This window comes from Glycine max, chromosome 18, assembly GCF_000004515.6.
Source record: "Glycine max cultivar Williams 82 chromosome 18, Glycine_max_v4.0, whole genome shotgun sequence".
NCBI classification, from domain to species: Eukaryota; Viridiplantae; Streptophyta; class Magnoliopsida; order Fabales; family Fabaceae; genus Glycine; species Glycine max.
In genome coordinates, this window is record NC_038254.2 from 41841639 (window position 1) to 41861427 (window position 19789).

The 19789-nt window shown below is 35.1% G+C and overlaps 2 protein-coding genes across 2 annotated transcripts; one reads left to right on the forward strand and one right to left on the reverse strand.

Moving 5' to 3' along the window:
- Window positions 1–1095: 1095 nt before the first annotated feature.
- LOC100808386 (tetratricopeptide repeat protein 1-like) lies at window positions 1096–5601 on the reverse strand. The gene is made up of 5 exons (NM_001254377.1): window positions 5278–5601; window positions 4420–4599; window positions 3304–3430; window positions 1987–2100; window positions 1096–1489 (listed from the first exon to the last, which is right to left on the reverse strand). The coding sequence occupies exons 1-5, from the start codon at window positions 5545–5547 to the stop codon at window positions 1374–1376; spliced, it is 807 nt and encodes a 268-aa protein (NP_001241306.1). The 5' UTR covers window positions 5548–5601; the 3' UTR covers window positions 1096–1373.
- A 12822-nt stretch (window positions 5602–18423) lies between these two features.
- Window positions 18424–19053, forward strand: LOC100811595 (uncharacterized). The gene has a single exon (XM_006603422.1). It carries the CDS (start codon window positions 18424–18426, stop codon window positions 19051–19053), a length of 630 nt encoding a protein of 209 aa, XP_006603485.1.
- The last annotated feature ends 736 nt before the right edge of the window (window positions 19054–19789 follow it).

Here is a 19789-nt window from a genome sequence, read left to right on the forward strand (position 1 = left end):
TAATCAAGCAATTTAATTTTCTTTTTATGTTTACTATTTATGTTATCAATGTATTTAATTCCACTTTATATATATAAATTAGAAGGAAAAACAATTCTTCAATGAAAGTGGTTTTAACTATTTTTCTTTAACTAGACTGCTTTTAGAGATATTCTCCATTTACTTCTATAATATATTATTTAATTTTATTATTTTGAATTAATTTCCTTTATTTATATTATTTTTAATCTTTTTAAAAAAATTATTTTTTTCATAAAAAAAAAACCACGTTGAGAATTTGGATTGGGAACCAAATTATCAACATTCTTTTGCAAATATTTTTTAAAATCACAATGTAAATTTGGGTTCTCAAACCCGAATCTATACTACGAATAGTAAAATTATGTGTTTATGTAAATAATAGGAAAACATGTATGTTTGTGTATATAATTATTTTTTGTATGTTTCTGTAAAAATTTCGTGATAGAAATGTGAAGGGTGGTGTATAAATGAGTTGCAAAAAAAATTTCATTTGTCACATGCATGTTGTACTTGTACCAAACAAGTGTGAAGTAACTTCAACCATAAAACATCCAAATCCTCAAACAAGTGCACCCATAAGCATCAAGGCGGAAAAAAGGTGCTAAGTCAGAGAACATTACAAGCCAAGAGGAATGCTAACAACACACTCTTTTAAAACACTTCATCCATTATTAAGTGAAGTCTCATGTTGGGTTCTCATGTTGGTCCCACTAGAAAACCTGGGCCCATTCTTTATTAGTGAGGCTACCTAGAATTTCATTTGATAATAGTGTTAAAAAGAGTGTGAAAAGTATTGCTAGTATTTCTCAAAAGCCAATGGAATTATGCAGTTAAGCTATATACTACCTCCATCCCTATTTATAAGATATAGTTTTAAAATTTTCTTGTTCCATTTTATGAGACTTCATTTCAATTGTCTTGTGTGTCAATTATTTTTTACTAATATACCCTTATATATTTTAATCCATAATTGAGCGCTAATCTAAATTGTCTCTTTCTCTCACCTATGAAGATTGGAGAAGGTAAATAGGCTCCCAATAATGTTAAGGGCAAAGTTTGAAAATATTACAATTATAGACAAATTTAATACTAATATACATAAATTAGTCAACGTCATATAAATAGGGACGAATGTAGTATTTTTCAAAAGTTCAAAACAATTGACATGTGTTCTGAAGCCTTAATGCAGTTTAAATGCCCTTTCAAAGGAAATGTTACATGCCCTAGTTCTCATACATAACTAACATTCAAATATTCCAAATAACTTGCATGCACAACTGAGTCTAAAACCTGTATCACTTTAGACTGCCTCTTTCTTGCTTGCTGCTGTTTATGACTTTGCTCTACATAAATTAGCGTTGGAATGAGATAGAATAGGAACCAGTGTTTGGATCTTTGACTGCTTTAAAGTTGTCTACGCTCATCCCAAAGCGGCCCAGGACAGAATTGCCCATGTCTTTCAGTTTTGCTGCATCAAGAAACACTTATCTATCTAAGCAAATGATGACAGTAAATTATACTCAATATCACTAGTCACAAAAATAAAGTGCATCTGCACAATCCGCTATGAACTATTCACAATATATGTTTGCCTTTATGAAACAGAATAGTAAATACCGACCTATGTGAACCATTTGAGAACAAGAAGTTATGCTAAGAATGGACACACAACTAGATGTATTAAAACACACGACCTTTACAGTCCTCAATACATGACTGATTAGAAGGGGAAAAAGAAACAAAGCAAAAGAGACGGGAGGGATATCTAGGGGATCAAGCCATGTAGTTTTGTGGCAAGTGCAAGTTAATAGGCGAAAAAAACAAATAATAATAATAATAATAATAATAATAATAATAATAATAATAATAATAATACAGGTAAGACAATGAAAGAAAGCCAATACACCACCCCACAAAAAAAATATAAATATTAAAAAAACAAGAGAAAGAAAAAAATAAACTCACCAATCATTTCCTCCTTCATCTTTTCCCGTTTTTCTGCAGCAAGGGGCTCTAGCTGCCTAATGGTTTTCCTAGCTTGATCATTTGAGAGATCAATTTCTAAGATCTTTTTCATATCTGCCAAATATTTTTTATTAAAAAAAAGGTAAAATGTAAAGAGCTGGTTATGCATAAATATTAAAGTTCATAAGAATCAGAATGCAATTAGTGTGCTAAATACACAGTTGTGAACTAATACATTAAGAGCCAAAATAAAGGGATAATTACAATAACCTCCTTTAGGATTGTACTCATTACCATGGTAATTAATAGCGGATAGCGGCAGGGAGCGGCCACCTCTGGAAAACACTATAGCGGATGACCGCTATTCTTATTTTCTTTTTTTGTGTGTGTGTGGAGAGGGGGAGAGAGAGAAAGATTGTTTTTCTAGTTTTTTTACATACATCTACTTTGCATTACGTAACAATATATGTATTTTTAATAGTATTTTATATTCTTTTTTAGTTATTATGTATATTTCTTATTATTATATTATTTAGAAATTTTTTTATTAATATTGTTATTAATTTATTATATCACATATTATGATTTTTTATTATTATTATTTAGTTCATTATATTATATATTATACTTTAAATAGTTTTTATATTATACTATTACATTTATTATTATAATAATAAAGCTATTGGACTCAAATTGGGTCCCAAAAAATCAAAACAGACGAGCGGAAAAAAAAAAGGAACACCCTGAAATGAAACCTAAGATTCAGCCCATAAACTTCACTGTTAGCATGCACCACCCCTATGGAAGAGGAAGACAATGCAGATGAATGCGTGAAAGGTCAGTGTCGGCATGACGGAGGTCACAGAAGCTGTCACCTGTGACAGCGAAGGTCGCAAGGCCTTGTCCAGTGACAACAAGGTGGTAGAGCCTTGCCCATCAACGAACAAAACAGAGTAGCGGATGCAAAGCCTGCAAATCACTGTGATTCTCCACGATTTTCCCCACTAATGGCACTGCCGTGACCACTAGAGCCAGGCGCTCCGCGATGAGTGTCTTAGGAGCGACAAGGGGCCGCTCTGCTCTGCTGCCCAGCGATCGCAGCACTATCGCATGCGATTGACTACTATGCTCATTACACTTGACACATTTTCTTATTTGAGAAATTACACCTCTTTGTTAATTACAAAGAACAATAGAGTAAGAACCCTACATATGGTAGGGACATAAAGCAAGGGACGAGCAGTGCTAGATGTGATAAGTGCAAACCTCAGAGGTTGGTATAATTACCCTCCATACAACAATAAAATTTGAACTCACCAGCAATAGCCTCTTCAAAATGCTCAAGCTTTTCATGAGCTTCTCCTCTTCTTACCAAAGCTTTAATGTACACAGGATTCAATTCTAATGCTTTTGTGCATTCTTTAATTGTGTTATCATATTTTCCCTGTGGTATATTTGACATGTTAAAGAAAAGCAAGCAAACATAACAAACGGAGCGCAAAAATGATGTCAGCATAGATCCCATAGTAGCTTTATATGGGATAAAAATGATAAAAAAAATGTCAACATATATTATTAAAAAAATTGAAACAAAGGTAAAAATACAAGAACAAGTATCTAGCTTTAATCCTTATTGTCTTTTGCAGTTTGCTTTAACAGAACCGTTTTTTATTGAAGCAGATTGGGATCAGGTTTTGCTCAGATTTATTGCATTAGAGACTAATAAATATGTAAATACCCAAGCTAATTTTGGCAAATTAGTATCTATCCTCAAATTTGAACACTGCAAGAAACATGGTTGATGCTCATCAACCAATGTTTAACTGTAAAACATGTGAAATTGCTTATAGTTGGGACATAATAATTCTTGCATTTCTAAGCCTGTCTCGTTTCCCTTAAACTTGTTATGAGTATTAAGTTTAAGCTTCCCTGTTCAGTTCTGCTGCTCATGGCTATTTCTAGGAAATGCAAATTTCGGGTATGCAGGCAGCTTCGCAGCATGCTTTACTTTTCACGGCTTTTGTTACATCTCAGCTTTTATGGTTTTCAAAATGTCTTATCCTCCCCATGGTTGTACTTTCCGTCTCTTTTCTCTATCATTTATTTAATTTAAATTTTAAAACTAATGATATTTTATATTGAGCAAATAATAATTTTAAACCAAAATGAAAACTACTTACTTTTTAGTTTTGTATTCTTCAAGAACAGTATGTAACAGAAAATAAACCCAACTTTGAATTTCAACCTTTAATTCTGAACTCTGAAGTGAATGGAAACAAAGAAAGGCCAAGGACCAAGCTAGATCACCATGCATAAGCCGTCAAGCATCATTTTAAGATTAATAGTTCGTCTGGTAGACACATGTGGAAGAGCATAACACAGGAATATGATGACAAATGCTAATCTCATAAACAGCATAAAAGAAGACCATACCAGTTTCAGAAAGCACACACCACGGTTTGAATGGCATATTGACCGTATTTCCACAGATGAAGGCATGTCTGGTGCTGCTTGTAAAGCAAGTTCATATTGTAATAATGCCTCTTCATACTTCCCTTCTACAAAAAGCTTATTCCCTTCTACCTTTGCTTCATTTGCTTGATTCAATGCTTTCTGTCTCATAAATGAATAGCATTCAATATTCTCTTTACATGCACAAAGGGATTAACATACAGTTATATACCAATTTCATAGTTTGATGAATCCATGTGTCTGAATCGCATAATACAAGATTTTTATCTGCACACAACCCATAGTGCTCCAATAATAGAACATGTCAATCGGTAATTAGTCACACAATCAACCACACGAGCCAAATATTATACAAGAGGAATGCTAATTACACTACAAATTCTCTAACACATAAACACACTCATTATCAACTTATCATGATCTCTGCTCTTGGATTAAAATTTATTAGAAACTGCAAAATCATCAGCAGAAACTCACTAAATAAGGAGTGAGTCCTGCACAGTTTTGTGATTCTCAATAAATTTCAACCAACAATAAAGAATGTTAATATATTACTAGTATTTCTCATTATACAATCCTTTCCTGCTGGGAACTAATTAGAAATTAGTCTAGATATTACTTTTAAAGTAACTATTATTACAAAAATCAATAACCTTAGCATAAGCATAGCAATCCAATACACGGCCAAAAAATGGTTATAGCATTCCAATTAAAATTCATTACACAACAAGAAAAAAAACATAAATGCAGAAAAAAAATAAAAACTATTGTAGCAATCAGAAAGACCTAATCACAAAACCCTTAATTTTAAAACCGAACCTGTCTCGATTCTTCTTCACTGATCAGGGCATTGTTCTCGGATGATTCGCTGCTCCGAGGAGCATCGTGTTCCGGCTCTTGCTCCGTCTGCTTCTCGGTATGACTCTGTTCGGTGCGATTCTGTTCTTCCGGGATGCCGGCCCCACTGTCGTCGCCTTCACCGGCCAGATCGGTGTCGCTGGCGGTTTCGAAGCCGTCGGAATCGTCGTTGGCGGCGTTGGAGGGGTTCGCGTTTCTCTGCTTGCTCTCTTCATGCTCTATCAACACCATCTTCAGGAAAGTTCGATATTAAGGACTCGTTTGGATGCGCAGGAACTAGAAAAATGCGATTCTCGGACGCAGAAAAAAATGTGTGAGCTTCCAGCTTCCGAAATATGGTGCTTGTAATGCCGACTTATGGGTGTTTCTAGAATGAGCGAAAACAGAACACACCCTTTGGGGAATTTTGTTTTTTCCCCTTTTCTCTTTTTAAATTTAACTTGTGTGACTGAACTTGAACCCTTGCACAACGGGTCATGTAAGTCTTTTCCTTAATAATTAAGAAAGATAAGAAACGAACACTAATGGAAAATAACATCTGTGCAAAATTTAGAATGTGCATTGCATAATAAATATTTATTTTCTAAAATTAAAATTTATAATAGATATTTTGAATATATAAAATTTATGATAAATAATTTATATTATAATATAATATTATTTTCAATTATTGATAATATTTCGAAAAAAATATTGAAATTCAATCATGAAAATAAAAAATATGAAAATAGAAAAAATATTTTTGAATTAAAGTAAAATATAAGACATATAGTTCCCATAAAAAATATAAAATTTCTCTTCCATATTATTTCTCTCCTCTTTAACAAATACATCATTAAACATATGATGCCTATAAAGATCAACTTATATTATATTTTAAAAACATGTCTTTTCAAAAAATAATTAAATCAAACATACATAATATGAAAAAAGCTAGCATTTAAACAAGATTTTGATTAAAAAATGAAAAAGGATGAAGCCAAAAGTTACAATAACCAAAAATGTAAATATTCTACTCAAATAAAAACTAAATTAAAAAAGTATCACAATTCATGAAAAGCAAAGCCATTTTGTGGCTCTCCAACCCAAAGCCCAAGGGAGCTTGATAATGGAAGGTGATTATTATTGACCCCAACAAAATTGCTTTTGGCCCCTACTAGTCAAGAGCAATTATCAAACTACCATTTCCCACCTCACTTGTCCCTACTTGCTTTATCTTCATTCTCTTTTCCTTTCTTCCCTCTCTTCACTCTCTGCACTCACACGCTATCAAGTATTTTTTTGTTTTTGTAATTAAAACAAAATCATGATTCCATTGTGCAAAAAAAAAAACGATTCTATTTTTTTCGATTTTGTTGTTCAACTGAATCATGATTCCATTGTGAACATGTTTTTTACATAACGAAATCAAAATTTTGTGGTGTAGTGCATTATGTAACAAAATGATGCAATCCTACCCCCCAAGAAGGGCATTGGATAAAAAACTCCAAGAAGATTGGGTCAGAGATGTAGAAGAAGGCCTTAGGGTTCTCATGAGCCTTGGGGTAGATTTTGGGCCCATGGGCTAAGTATGAGCTCACTTATCTTTGTAGATATTAGATTAGGGTTTCATTATTTTTTGGGCCTTGTATTTAGGGCTTCATAATTAGGGCAGGTACCCTAGTAATGTAGGATTTTTCAATCCTTGTATTTTAGGGCACCTAGATTAGTTTTTGTATTAGGGATAGTTTTGAAATTTCGCATGCATTAAGTGCACTATTTGATGTGTGTGTTGAGAGAGAAATTTAATTGAATTGGTAGAAGTCCAATCCAATTAAATTTTGGACCAGCCTAAGGAGGAGGTGAGTATTTGCTTGCTACACCCCATTGTCACATCATATAGTCACGCTTTGTGCATGTCCTTCATGTTTTACATGCTTCATGACACCTAAGCACACTTAGTGGAGAATCTTGGACTTGATTTTGGATTAGTGGGCTGAACCATAGCTGAAATTTATTAATCATAATTAGTGAAATTTTGACTCCACAAATTCAAATTCAAGTGAAATTTGAATAGAAATTCAAAATTTCCTCTAATTTTGTGTGACACTTAGGCTATAAATAGAGGTCTTGTGTGTGCATTTTTTCAACTTTGATTTTGAGAAATTAGACTTCAAAGTTTAGACCTCATTCTCCCTATTCTCTCTCTCAAAATTTTGTTCCCATCTCCCCCTCTCCTTCCACTCATCTTCTCTGACCTCCAAGCTCTTATCCATGGCTTCTTATGGTGGTGAGCTTGTTCTTAACTTATCTTCTCCTTGAAGTGAAATCTCCAATCACCTTTCCTCCTTCTCCATTATGTTGTCATTGATCTTCAAGAAGCAAAAGACTCCATTGATGAAGAAGATCCAAGGCTTACAAGCTCTACATGGAGCTACATTACAAAATCTTTGATTCCATTGTGTTGCATAGTTATTGCACAACAGAATCGTGATTTCGTTGTGTAATACTTTGGGCAACATAGTGGAATCATGATTTTGTTGTGTTGTACAAAATATTACATAACAGAATCACGGTTCTATTGTGCTATGCATTTTTTTAAATAACAATATTTTTTGTATTGATTATGTAGGTCAATGGATTGAAATACATTCATATCTGACAAGGTTACAATGCCAATTGGATGGGGAAATATGAATGATGGAAAATAATTCTTTTATCAACCCAACCTTTTATATGGAACCAAGCCTAATGATGAAAATGATGGTATGGGGGATAATAATGATGAAAATGTGGGTGGTGAAGACAATGATATGTAGACACAACCAAGTTGTCCTAACTTTTCTAGTTATTTCATGACTAATAAGGTATATTTCATTAGACTTTTATTTGTATGTGTTTTGTTATTGAATATTTTTTTTCAATTCTTTTAGGTTTTTCAAAAGCACGATGATTTGTTTAATTGGTTTCAACGTGTAGGAAATGAGCATAGGTTTGTGGTTGTCATTCATAAGTCAAAAGTAAGTAAAAAAAATTGTTATACTAGGTTGTGAAAAGGGAGAAAGAAGTACAAATAGTACAAAGACAAGTTAGTGCACAAGTCCACTGGACTGGAAAATGTGGGTGTCCCTTTAAATTAAAATGGAGGTTTGTGAGAAATATAAGGTGGAGACTTACTGTTGAATGTGGTGTCCATCACCATAAAGTGACTTAAATATTGTTTGGTCATTCATATGTTGGTCATTTAAGCAGTGAAGAAAAAACTATCGTTAACCAATTGACGAAAAACATGATGAAGCCTGACCAAAATTTGTTGTCAATCAAAGATTAAGATTAGACAAATCTTAGCACCATCAAAATCATATACAATGAACGTCAAAGATATCGTCTCCAAAAAAGGGGTCCAAGGATGAAAATACAACATCTAATAAAGTTGATAGAACATGACCAATATGTTTACTGTTAGGGTTTTATTTCATGTTAGATCCAACTTATAAGCCAAGTGTAACCCAATATGATGTAGTAACTGAGTTATCATCCAGGTCGTCTCCCAAAGGAATAAAGGAGGGATTTCATGTAATTACTTAACTAAGAACTAGATTTTTGTATTTTTGTTTTGTGATTGTCATGAAATAAATAACATAAAATAAATTGCAATAAAAATTAAATGACAATAAAATAATTAAGAAAAGATAGAAATACTAGACTTGGATGGTGACATCGATCTTGATGAATGAATGTCTAGGTTCAGACTTGGAATTCACTCGATCTACTGTAACTTCACAATTTTCTACTCATCTCTCTTGTTAATTCTCAATTCACTAATGTATTCTACCCTAACTCCCACATGGTCGCAGATTCTAAACTACTTGCTTGATACCCAATCCCTTGAACATACTGACACAAGCAATCATCATTAATGGTCGAGAATTAGCGAGACTTAACCAATATTATTCTATCCCTAGAGATAATCTCAATTAAGTACTTAATTCATGTCCTGATTTCAATAAGGCTCACCAAAGCGCAAGTCAATTCCTAAATTCATCTATAAGATGGTCAAACAAATAAAAACATTAAGTATGAAAACAAATAAAGAACTCAAGATGAAGTATTGGATTGATAGAATTAAAGTAAAACATGATTCATCATTTCCTCTCCTAGGTGAAAGGAGGTGGAAGTCTAAAATATAATTCTAAGAACTGCTCAGGACTTCTATACTATTAGAATGAATGCCTAGTCTCCTATTTATAGAATTGTAGCTAGGCTTGATTAAGGAGATAATCATAAGAAATTACAAACAAATAATATCTCTAATTAATTCAAGTAATTATCTTCTTCAACTGATTTATTCTTGAAAAATATCTTGCTCTTGATTTTTCTAACTTTTATCTTCAATTTTCGCAATTTCTCTTTCAGAAATTTCTATTGATTTTGGACCTTTGGAGCTTTGGCCATAATGACCTATTTCTGCTAAAAAACTATAAAAAAAATTCATTAAAAATAACCAAAACATAAAATTTTACCAAGACAAAGTAAAAACTGAATTTAAAGCTAATTTGACTCAAAACAAGGCCTAAAGTTAACTAAAATGTTAAATAAGCGTCACAAAATGCATATGAATATATAGTAAATTTGACGTTTATCAACACTCCAAACTTAGAACCTTGCTTGTCCTCTAACAAGACTAACTAAAACTACTAAAACAGTAAAAACTACTTAAAAAAAGTAAGGACTCAAAAACAAAATTAAACTAAGACTAAAAAAAAGACAAATTAAAACTAAAGACTAAGGATACACAATGACAAGTTACATACACACTCTTCTTGCATTCCCTTTTATTCAACAATTTTTTTGTTCAAGTATGATGCCCACATTCAACTTTTTAGCTCAAAACCAAATCAAATGCAAGGTTAGAAATATGCAAAAAGAATGGCAATCAAATTTAATGGCATATCAAATTGTCATCACAATAAGGGTTTTACTCATAAGCTTTTGACCTAGCTTTGGGTAAGTGTTTGACTCAATTCACAACTTAAAACACCATAGTTCAACTTTGACTTTCACCTCAAGTTAATCAACAAATCAAATGCATGCAAAAATCATTAAAGACTTTCATGGCTTGTAATGGGGCTTGGCTAACAAGGAAAATTGGTTTTTCTAGATATTCAAAAGTAACTCAAAGGAATGAAAGCATTTAGTCTATTCATTGGATTTTCATTCACTTCATACCAATCCTTTGGTACCCTTAGTTTTTCAATTAGATTCATACTTTACATGTCTTCAACTTTTATTATTTTTTTTTCTTTACTTTGTTTCTCTCTTTATTTTTCTATATATATTTTTTCACAATTTTCTTTTTCAACTTTTCAAGAGAGAATAAAGAATTTTCTTTGTTCACATGATAGCTCATAGGTACCCTTACTTTGTTCCCTTGAGTAGTAATTATTGTTAGTCCAAACTTAAGGACTTTCCCAATTCCTAGACATTTGCTCTCCTACCTCTAAGTTAAGGGTAGTAGCGGATATAACATATATTTTCAAGGTTAAGGGATTAGAAATGAATAAATCAATATAGGCTCAAAGTATGGTGCAATGGATTAACAATATAGGGTTGGTTTTTCGGCTCTAGGCCAAACATGCATCTCCATGTGAGTTTTTCAATAGGTGGCTCCTCCTTCTTCCCTTGTAGCATCTCCATGTATTTCTCGAATTTGGCCATTGTCTCATCATCTCCTTTCTTATGGATTCTTAGCTTGCTAAAATCAAACAATGGAAGATTAAGTGAGGATTGCACACCTTGGGTTGAAGGGTTAGCTTGTGCTTTCATCTCTTCCCCTATGGTGGAGATAATAGCCTTGCAATGGCTCTTTGGGCCTTCCTCGGTGGCTGCAAAAAAGCCAATTGAAGAGGTTTGCAATTGTTTTGCCAATTGCCCTATTTGAGTCTTTATGCCTTTTTATCGCATTTTCGGTGTTTTTGTGGTTGGTGATGACCACTTCGATGAGTTTGTTCAAGGCTTCTTCCAAATTTGTGGTGTGTTAGTTGTTATTCATAAGTTAGTTTGGTATTGAAAATTTGCAAGGAAATAACACTGTGCCTCCAATTTATGGTTCTTTTTATAGAAATTGTACATATTTTCTTTGTTGTGTGATTTTGTAGGATAGAAACTCTATTTTTTGGGACCTAATGTTGAATCCAACTCAGTTTCAAGCCAAAGAAGAGAAGGTTAAAGTTGCTGATGACTCGCTTAGCGAGGCAAATCCGCTCAGCGAGAAGCATCTGCTTAGCGAGGCATCCAGCCGCTTAGCGGATGGGAAACCCTAGAAGAGGATAAGTCAGAGATCTGTGTGCCCAGCGAGGACGTTGTCTCTTCTCGCGTATAACGCGCCCATGCTCGCTAAGCAAAAATTCACTAACTCGCGCTCAGCGAGACATGCTCGCTGAGCGAGCCTTCGGAAGCTGAAGAGTCCAAGAGCCTTTAAAACACTAAAGTTGGCGGAATTTCAGAGAAGAACCGGTTGAGAGCAACAAAAGGGAGCTTAGCTTCGTGAAAAATAGAAAGATTTAGGGTTGAGAGGCTGGAGAAGACATTCTCCACCATTTTCTTCCATTTTTCTTTCACCAAAAATAGTTTTCTTCTTGCTTTGTGAAGTTTTTCTTGTGATGGAAGGCTAAGCCTCTTTCTTGGGGAGTTACTACTGAACCTCTTGATGTAATACTCTTACTATCTATTTAATGTTATTTCTCTATGTTCATTGCTTCCATTTATGCTTATTTTACATGCTTGTGTCTTGATCACCCATTTGTATGTGTAGTTAGGCTTTTTAGTGTTGGAAAATGCTTTAAAACCTTAGAACTTGATAGAGCAAGCTAGAAATTTGTATGTCTAGGAATGGAGTGTAGTGATCTAGTTCATTTTACACTATAGGCTTAGTGCAACTCTTTTAGAACAAGTTTGTTGAGGAATCAAGAACAAAGGCTAAAGAGAGTTAGGCTCATTCATGTGAGGAATCATGGTTTGAGTAATTTCTTAGTGTAAGAACACTAGGATAACGTTAAATAGAGAAAAACACATTTTATACAGCAAGAGAAATTCAGTTGGACACTCCCCAACGCTTTTAACTTGATAATTGTCATTTTTGTTATAGCTTTAAATATTCTGTTTTTGTTCAAATAGATTTTATAGTGCAGAACTCAACATTTGATTTATTTCAATCTTTATAAGTGTTCACATACTAAATATACATGGTCTAGATGAAACAAATTCCCTGAGGATATGATACTCAGTCTTACCGTTTTATAGACTACTTGTGTGAATCGGTGCACTTGCTGACACATGACCAACAAGTTTTTGGCGCCGTTGCCAGGGAATTTCTTTCCACTTAGATAGTATAATTTAGTTTGGAAACATTTATTCTTTATTTTTTGATTATTTCTTGTGAATAGTTAGAATTCAATTTTATCTCTTGACTTGGTTAACTGCTGCTTTTTTTAGCTGCTTTTTGTATGTGAGGTAAAATTCCAACATTAGATTTAGCTCCATTAGATTTAGAGATTGAAGCTACTTGCAGGAGAAACAACGCAGAAAGGAGGATAAACGCTTTATAAGATAGGACAGTTTGTTGGACCTTGTGGCCTCAATAATCTTAAGAGGGATAGGCTTAGAATGCAATAGAAGCAACAACAATCAATTTAACAATGTTCTTTAAGCATACAAGACACAATTGATTGCAACAAAATAAATAAGATAAGGGAAGAGAGAATGCAAACACAATTTTATACTGGTTCAACCACTTCCCGTGCCTACGTCCAGTACTCAAGCAACTCACTTGAGATTTCCACTATCTTTGTAAATTCCTTTACAAAGTCTGAATCACATAGGGACAACCCATCCCTTGTGTTCAAATGCTTTACAACAAGAGACTTACAATCTCTTAACCAATCTCATTGAATAAGAAGAATGGAAGAAGAATTCTCTCTTCAAGAGAAGAATATTACAATGAAGATCATGTAAGAATCCTTATAGATTTTGCAAGTGTTTGGTCAAGGATTTCTTAAGAGGATAAAACGATTTTGCTTTTTGAGAGAATAAACACTTGTTGTTCTGAAAAACTCTTAGCAAATTCGTGTTCTAAGTCACATATATATAGACCATTGGTGGTCATGTAAAAGCCTTTTGAGAGGTTGTGACTCTTAGAAATATTTTTCTGAAAATCTTGTCTGGTAATCGATTACAGGATTTGTGTAATCGATTACAGCTTTCAAAATTTGAATTAAAACATTCATTAACTGCTGGTAATCGATTACCAAGATTGTGTAATCGATTACACAGTCTAAAATTTGAATTCAAATATTTAGTAGCTGTTGTAAAGCATTTTTGGCCACTGGTAATCGATTACATCCTCTGGTAATCAATTACCAGAGAGTAAATCTCTTGAAAAACACTTTTTAACTTAAATTACTTGGCCAAACCTTTTGCTATATCAATTAGGAATTCCCTTCCTAAAATACTAGTGATCATCTTGATGTTGTGGCTTGTATTCTTGAATCTTTGTCTTGAATTTAAACTTGAAAAGCCCATTTGCATCAAATCATCATGATCATCATCAAAACACCAAAGGCATTTGCTTCTACAATCTCCCCCTTTTTGATGATGACAATATAAGTCCTGAAATCAAGATTCAAGCAAGCAATGTATATATATATATATAATTTGCGTTCACTCCCCCTATGTTTTGGAATTGATGATCACTTGATTTCTAACTTTTATCACTTGATTTCTAAGCTTTTTCTAAGCTTTTCTACACCCCATTTTTCTCCCCCTTTGGCAACATCAAAAAGCCAAAGTACATGGGAATCAAACCAGATATAAAATGAAGTGGAAACATATCAATATCAAAGGATAGAGCATAACCAATCAAACTCACAAATAAGACATAACCAAACCAGAATCCAAACAATTTAAAATCCAAAACCACAGAGTATTAAAGCACAAAAGTCTGAAATCCAAATACTACAAGATAAATAAAGTACTGAACATAATGATCTAAGTAGCATAGACAAAATACACGGCTTATAAGAGACATATAATTAGAAACTAAATTCTAAGAAGGTGGAGGTGGTGGTGGAAGATCGAAACTCTAACGAATATAACCCACATCCTCTTCAAGCTATGTGAGGCGAATATCCATTCCGGCAAAACGAGTATCCAGTGAGTCGAAACGTTCACCAACATAAGAACGAAGACCCCGTAATTCGGAAAGAACTTCAGTCATGAGTGCTGAATCATCTCGCTGAGGAGGAGGTGAAGGAGTACGCTCATCTTAAGGAGGGAGTGCGTCTTTCTTCAACCATTGACCATTCCGATCCTTACGGTATCCAAAGGAAGTCACTGCACCAGCACCAATTGCAAAAGAACGCTTGACTTGAACAAATGGTTCATCATCAAGCGGAATTTGAAAATGACGCAGAAACAAAGTTATCAACTGTGGGTAAGGGAGAGGTGCATTGGCCCGTAATGCCTTAAGCATTCGGTACCGAACCAAGTGGGCCCAGTCAATCTGACGACCGGTAAGGAAAGCCCACATCAGAATCAAATCCTCCTCAGAGGCTTGTGCTAAATTTGAAGAGCGGGGAAGCAAAATTCTAACAATTATATAGTGCATGATGCGATTATCAAAAGTTAATGATCCGGCCAGCAATCTACCGGTCATTTCAGCCTGGTCATTGCAGACCATACGGCGAGCATCATGACTAGAATAATCAAATTTCCAATCATCAACAATGGTGCCCTCAAAAGGTGCACCTTGACTGGGTAAATGAGTTAAAGAAAAGAACAATGACTGATTAATGACCATAGGAATACCATGCACCTCAGAGGTAATAATGCCATCCTGAATTTTTAAATTGCAGTAGAAGACCTTTACAAGTTCAGGATAATGTGGCAATTTTAATGACATGAAATCAACAAGGCCATAATTTTGAAACACTTGATAGCAATCAAACGTTTCATCATTAAAGAAATTTGCGCCTAGGTACTTAGGGTCTAAGATGATCCTAGAAGAAAATTGAGAAAGGTACCGTAGATGATGATCATCGGATGAGAACAATGTGGATGATCTTGGAGATGACAAAGAGGGATGAATAGGTGTTGTGGGTGCTCCGGATGGTCCGTGGCGGTGATGGGCAGCAGCAGCGGCGATGGAGGATGATCCCTTTCTCTTCTTCGATGGTTCTTCCATTTGATGAAGTTTCAGTGGATTTCAATCAGTGGAAGTGAAAGAGGAGTGAAAAAGAGGAAGATTGGGCTTTACAGGACGTGATTTGGTGAAGATTTGAGTGAGATACGAAGGTTGGAAGATTTAGGTATGGAGGAGGCGTGAGGGAAAGCCTTGGCTGCGCAGCAACTCTGATTTTGTGAGTATTTATAGACGAGGACGAGTTGTAATCGATTACAAGGCTTGGTAATCGATTACAGGAGTAATAAGTCTTTTGGTAATCGATTACAGGATGTTGTAATCGATTACAGGCTGCCTGTTCTTGTGTAATCGATTACACTGGATGGTAATCGATTACCAGAGCATAAACTAGGCTAGTTTCTTAAAAAAAAAATACCTATGTCTATGCTAAACACATCTAATATGATTAATCATCACTACTAATGCACTTAATTCAATCATTCAACTATGAAACACACAGGAATACATAAATTCTACCATAATAACAAGAATTTAAACAAAAACAATCAAAGTAACATATAAACAATCAATCATAAGAGTAAATTAATCAATCAATCCTTATTTTTCTAAATCACTAACATCTAAGAGGCCTAATTCTCTTCTAATAGAGAAGAATGCTTCTTTGGGGAGAGGTTTTGTGAAAATATCAGCAAGTTGATTCTTAGTATCAACAAACTCTAATACACAATCTCCCTTTAGAACATGATCTCTAAGAAAATGGTGCCTAATTTCTATATGTTTAGTTCTAGAGTGTTGAACTGGATTCTTGGAGAGATTAATTGCACTTGTATTATCACATCTAATAGGTATATGGTCAAGAAGAATTCCATAATCAGAAAGTTGTTGCTTCATCCATAAGATTTGAGCACAACAACTGCCGGCAGAAATATATTCCGCTTCTGCAGTGGATAAAACAACACTATTTTGTTTCTTACTGTGCCAAGAAACTAGAGCAGATCCAATGAATTGACAAGTTCCACTAGTGCTCTTTCTATCTGTTTTAGAATCGGCAAAGTCTGAATCAGAATATCCAATTAATGTGCATGTGGAATTTCTAGGATACCATAAACCTATGTTTGTAGTGCATACCAAATATCTAATGATCCTTTTAACAACACTAAGATGTGATTGTTTAGGATTTGATTGAAATCTAGCACACATACATACACTAAACATTATATCAGGCCTGCTAGCAGATAAATAAAGAAGCACCGAGAGAACTCTTTCATCCGAATCATCTTCATCATTTCCAGCAGACTTGAGGGAATCCGAAGTTGCTGCATCTGAAGCTCACATCATGGCGGACGAGCAACCATAGAGGTTACTCTTGAGGACTACTCCAGATCTACCGTGCGGCAATTTTTCATAAGTATTGAGGACCACTGATTCAAGGAAATCTATTCCATGGTCTTCCCAAGGGAGACCCTTATGCATACCTTGCAACATATATAGAAATCTGCAATGCAGTGAAGATCGCAGGGGTGCCGGAAGATGCAATAAGGCTGAGCTTGTTTTCATTCTCTTTAGTCGATGAAGCAAAGAGATAGTTGCATTCTTTCAAGGGGAACAACTTAAAGATGTGGGAGGAAGTAGTAGAAAAATTTCTGAAGAAGTACTTCCCTGAATCAAAGACAACTGAGGGCAAAGAAGCTATTTCATCATTCCATCAGTTTCTTGATGAATGTTTGAGTGAAGCACTAGAAAGATTCTACGACTTGCTGCGGAAGACACCTACTCATGGATTCACAGAGCCTATTCAGTTGAATATCTTCATTGATGGTTTGAGACCATAGTCCAAGCATTTGGTAAATGCTTCTACTGGGGAAAGATTAAGTTGAAGACTCCAGAGGAAGCAATGGAGCTCATTGAGAACATGGCTGCTAGTGATCATGCTATCTTGAGTGATAGAACTCATATACCCACCAAGAGAAGCTTATTGGAACTCTCTTCACAAGATGCACTGTTGGCATAAAACAAGTTATTGGCCAAGTAGCTTGAATCACTCACCGAAACACTCAGTAAATTGTCGACACAATTACAAGCGGCTTAGCCTTCTCATTCAGCTGTTATGCAAGTTGGAGGTTGCAGTATTTGTGGAGGAGCTCATGAATCTGTCTGTTGTATTCCCTAAGATGATGCTGCTAAAGAGGTAAACTACATGGGGAATCAAAACAGGCAAGGATTTCATTCAGGCGGTTTTTCAGGTTACCAACAATGAGGGAATTTCAATCAAAATCAAGGGCAAGGATGAAGGTCACATCCAGGGAATCAATTCAATAAAGATCAAGGAGGATCCTCCAATAGACCTCCTAATCAAGGGCCTAACTTGTATGAGAGAGGACCACCAAGCTGGAAGAAACTTTGGCTCGGTTTATGCAGGTCTCAATGTCTAATCATAAGAGCACTGAGTCAGCCATCAAGAACCTGGAGATCCAAGTGGGACAGCTGGCCAAGCAAATAGCTGAGAGTTCGTCTAGAGGTTTTGGAGCTAACACTGAGAAAAATCCCAAGGAAGAATGCATGGTTGTCATGACCAGAAGCAAAAGGGAGATCATTGTGGAGAATGAGAGTAGGACCAATGAGGAGAAGGAGTTAGGAGCTTAGGGAGAAAAAGAAAATGAGGGAGATCAGGTGAAGGAGAGAAACATAAATGAAGATGAGGAAGAAAAAAATGGAAAAAAAATGCAAAAAAGAGAAATAGTGAGGAGGAGAAAAAGACTAAGAGTGAGTTGGCAAGAAAGAAAAAGAAGGAGGGTGTCTCTAATTCAGGAAAAGAAGCACCATATCCTTTGGTTCCATCTAAGAAGGACAAGGAACAACACTTTGCTCGTTTCCTTGATATTTTCAAAAAATTGGAGATCACTATTCCGTTTGGAGAAGCCCTGCAACAGATGTCGCTCTACTCAAAGTTTCTCAAAGATCTGATGACTAAGAAGGGAAAATACATCCACAGTGATAACATTGTGGTGGAAGGAAATTGTAGTGCTATCATCCATAGGATCTTTCCACCAAAATATAAGGATCCAAGGAGTGTTACGATCCCTTGCTCAATTGGTGTTGTGTTAGTTGGAAAGGCACTTATTGACTTAGGGGCTAGCATTAATTTAATGCCCCCATCCATGTGTAGAAGGATTGGAGAGTTGGAAATCCTACCAACAAGAATGACATTGCAGCTGGTAGATCGCTCAATCACAAAGCCATATGGTGTAGTGGAGGATGTGTTGGTCAAAGTGCGTCAATTCATTTTCCCTGCAGACTTTGTTATTATGGACATTGAAGAAGATGCTAAGATTCCACTGATTCTAGGCCGTCCATTCATGTTGATAGCCAATTGTGTGGTTGATATGGGAAAGGGTAACCTGAAGATGAGTGTAGATGATCAGAAGGTTACTTTCAACTTGTTTGAAGCAATGAAGCACCCAAGTGACCACAAAGCCTATTTTAAAGTAGAAAAGGTTGAACATGAGGTGGACATGGTGGCTAGAGCTATGGTGTTGCAGTCACCACTAGAAAAGCACTGACCAATACTATGGATTGTCTAATAAAAGAAGAAGAAAAAGAATTGCAAAACTGCTTGGAAGAATTAAAAGGATTGGAAGGAAGTTCTTCTGAAAAAGTTGTGTTTGAAGAATTGAAGAAGGACATTCCTGCAGAGAAGGCCCAAGTGGAGTTAAAAATTCTACCAAAGCATTTGAAATATGTGTTCTTGGGAGAGAATGAAGCAAGTCCAGTGATCATCAACAACTTCTTGAGAAAGGAGGAGGAATCTCGGCTAGTGAAGGTTTTTGAAGAAACACAAGGCAACTATTGGATGACATATTTCCGACCTCAAGGGAATTAGCCCTTGTCGGATCGAATGGCCTCGAAATAATTAAGAATGAGGGGTTGAATTAATTATGAATGGGTCTTGACTAATTAAAAAACTTATCCTTCTTAATGTTACTAGATTCAATTTGGCTTTACTACTAAGTTATGAGAAATTAAGGAATCGAAATAATAACTTAGACAAAAGTAAAGCGTAAATAAAAAGTGCACAGTGGAAATTAAAGAGTGTAAGGAAGAAGGAAGCAAACATAAGTTTTTATATTGGTTCGGCAACAACCCGTGCCTACATCCAGTCCCCAAGCAACCACCGGTTCTTGAGATTTCCAATAACCTTGTAAAATCCTTTACAAGCAAAGATCCACAAGGGGTGTACCCTCCCTTGTTCTCTTTGAAACATCAAGTGGATGTACGCTCCACTTGAACTGATCCACA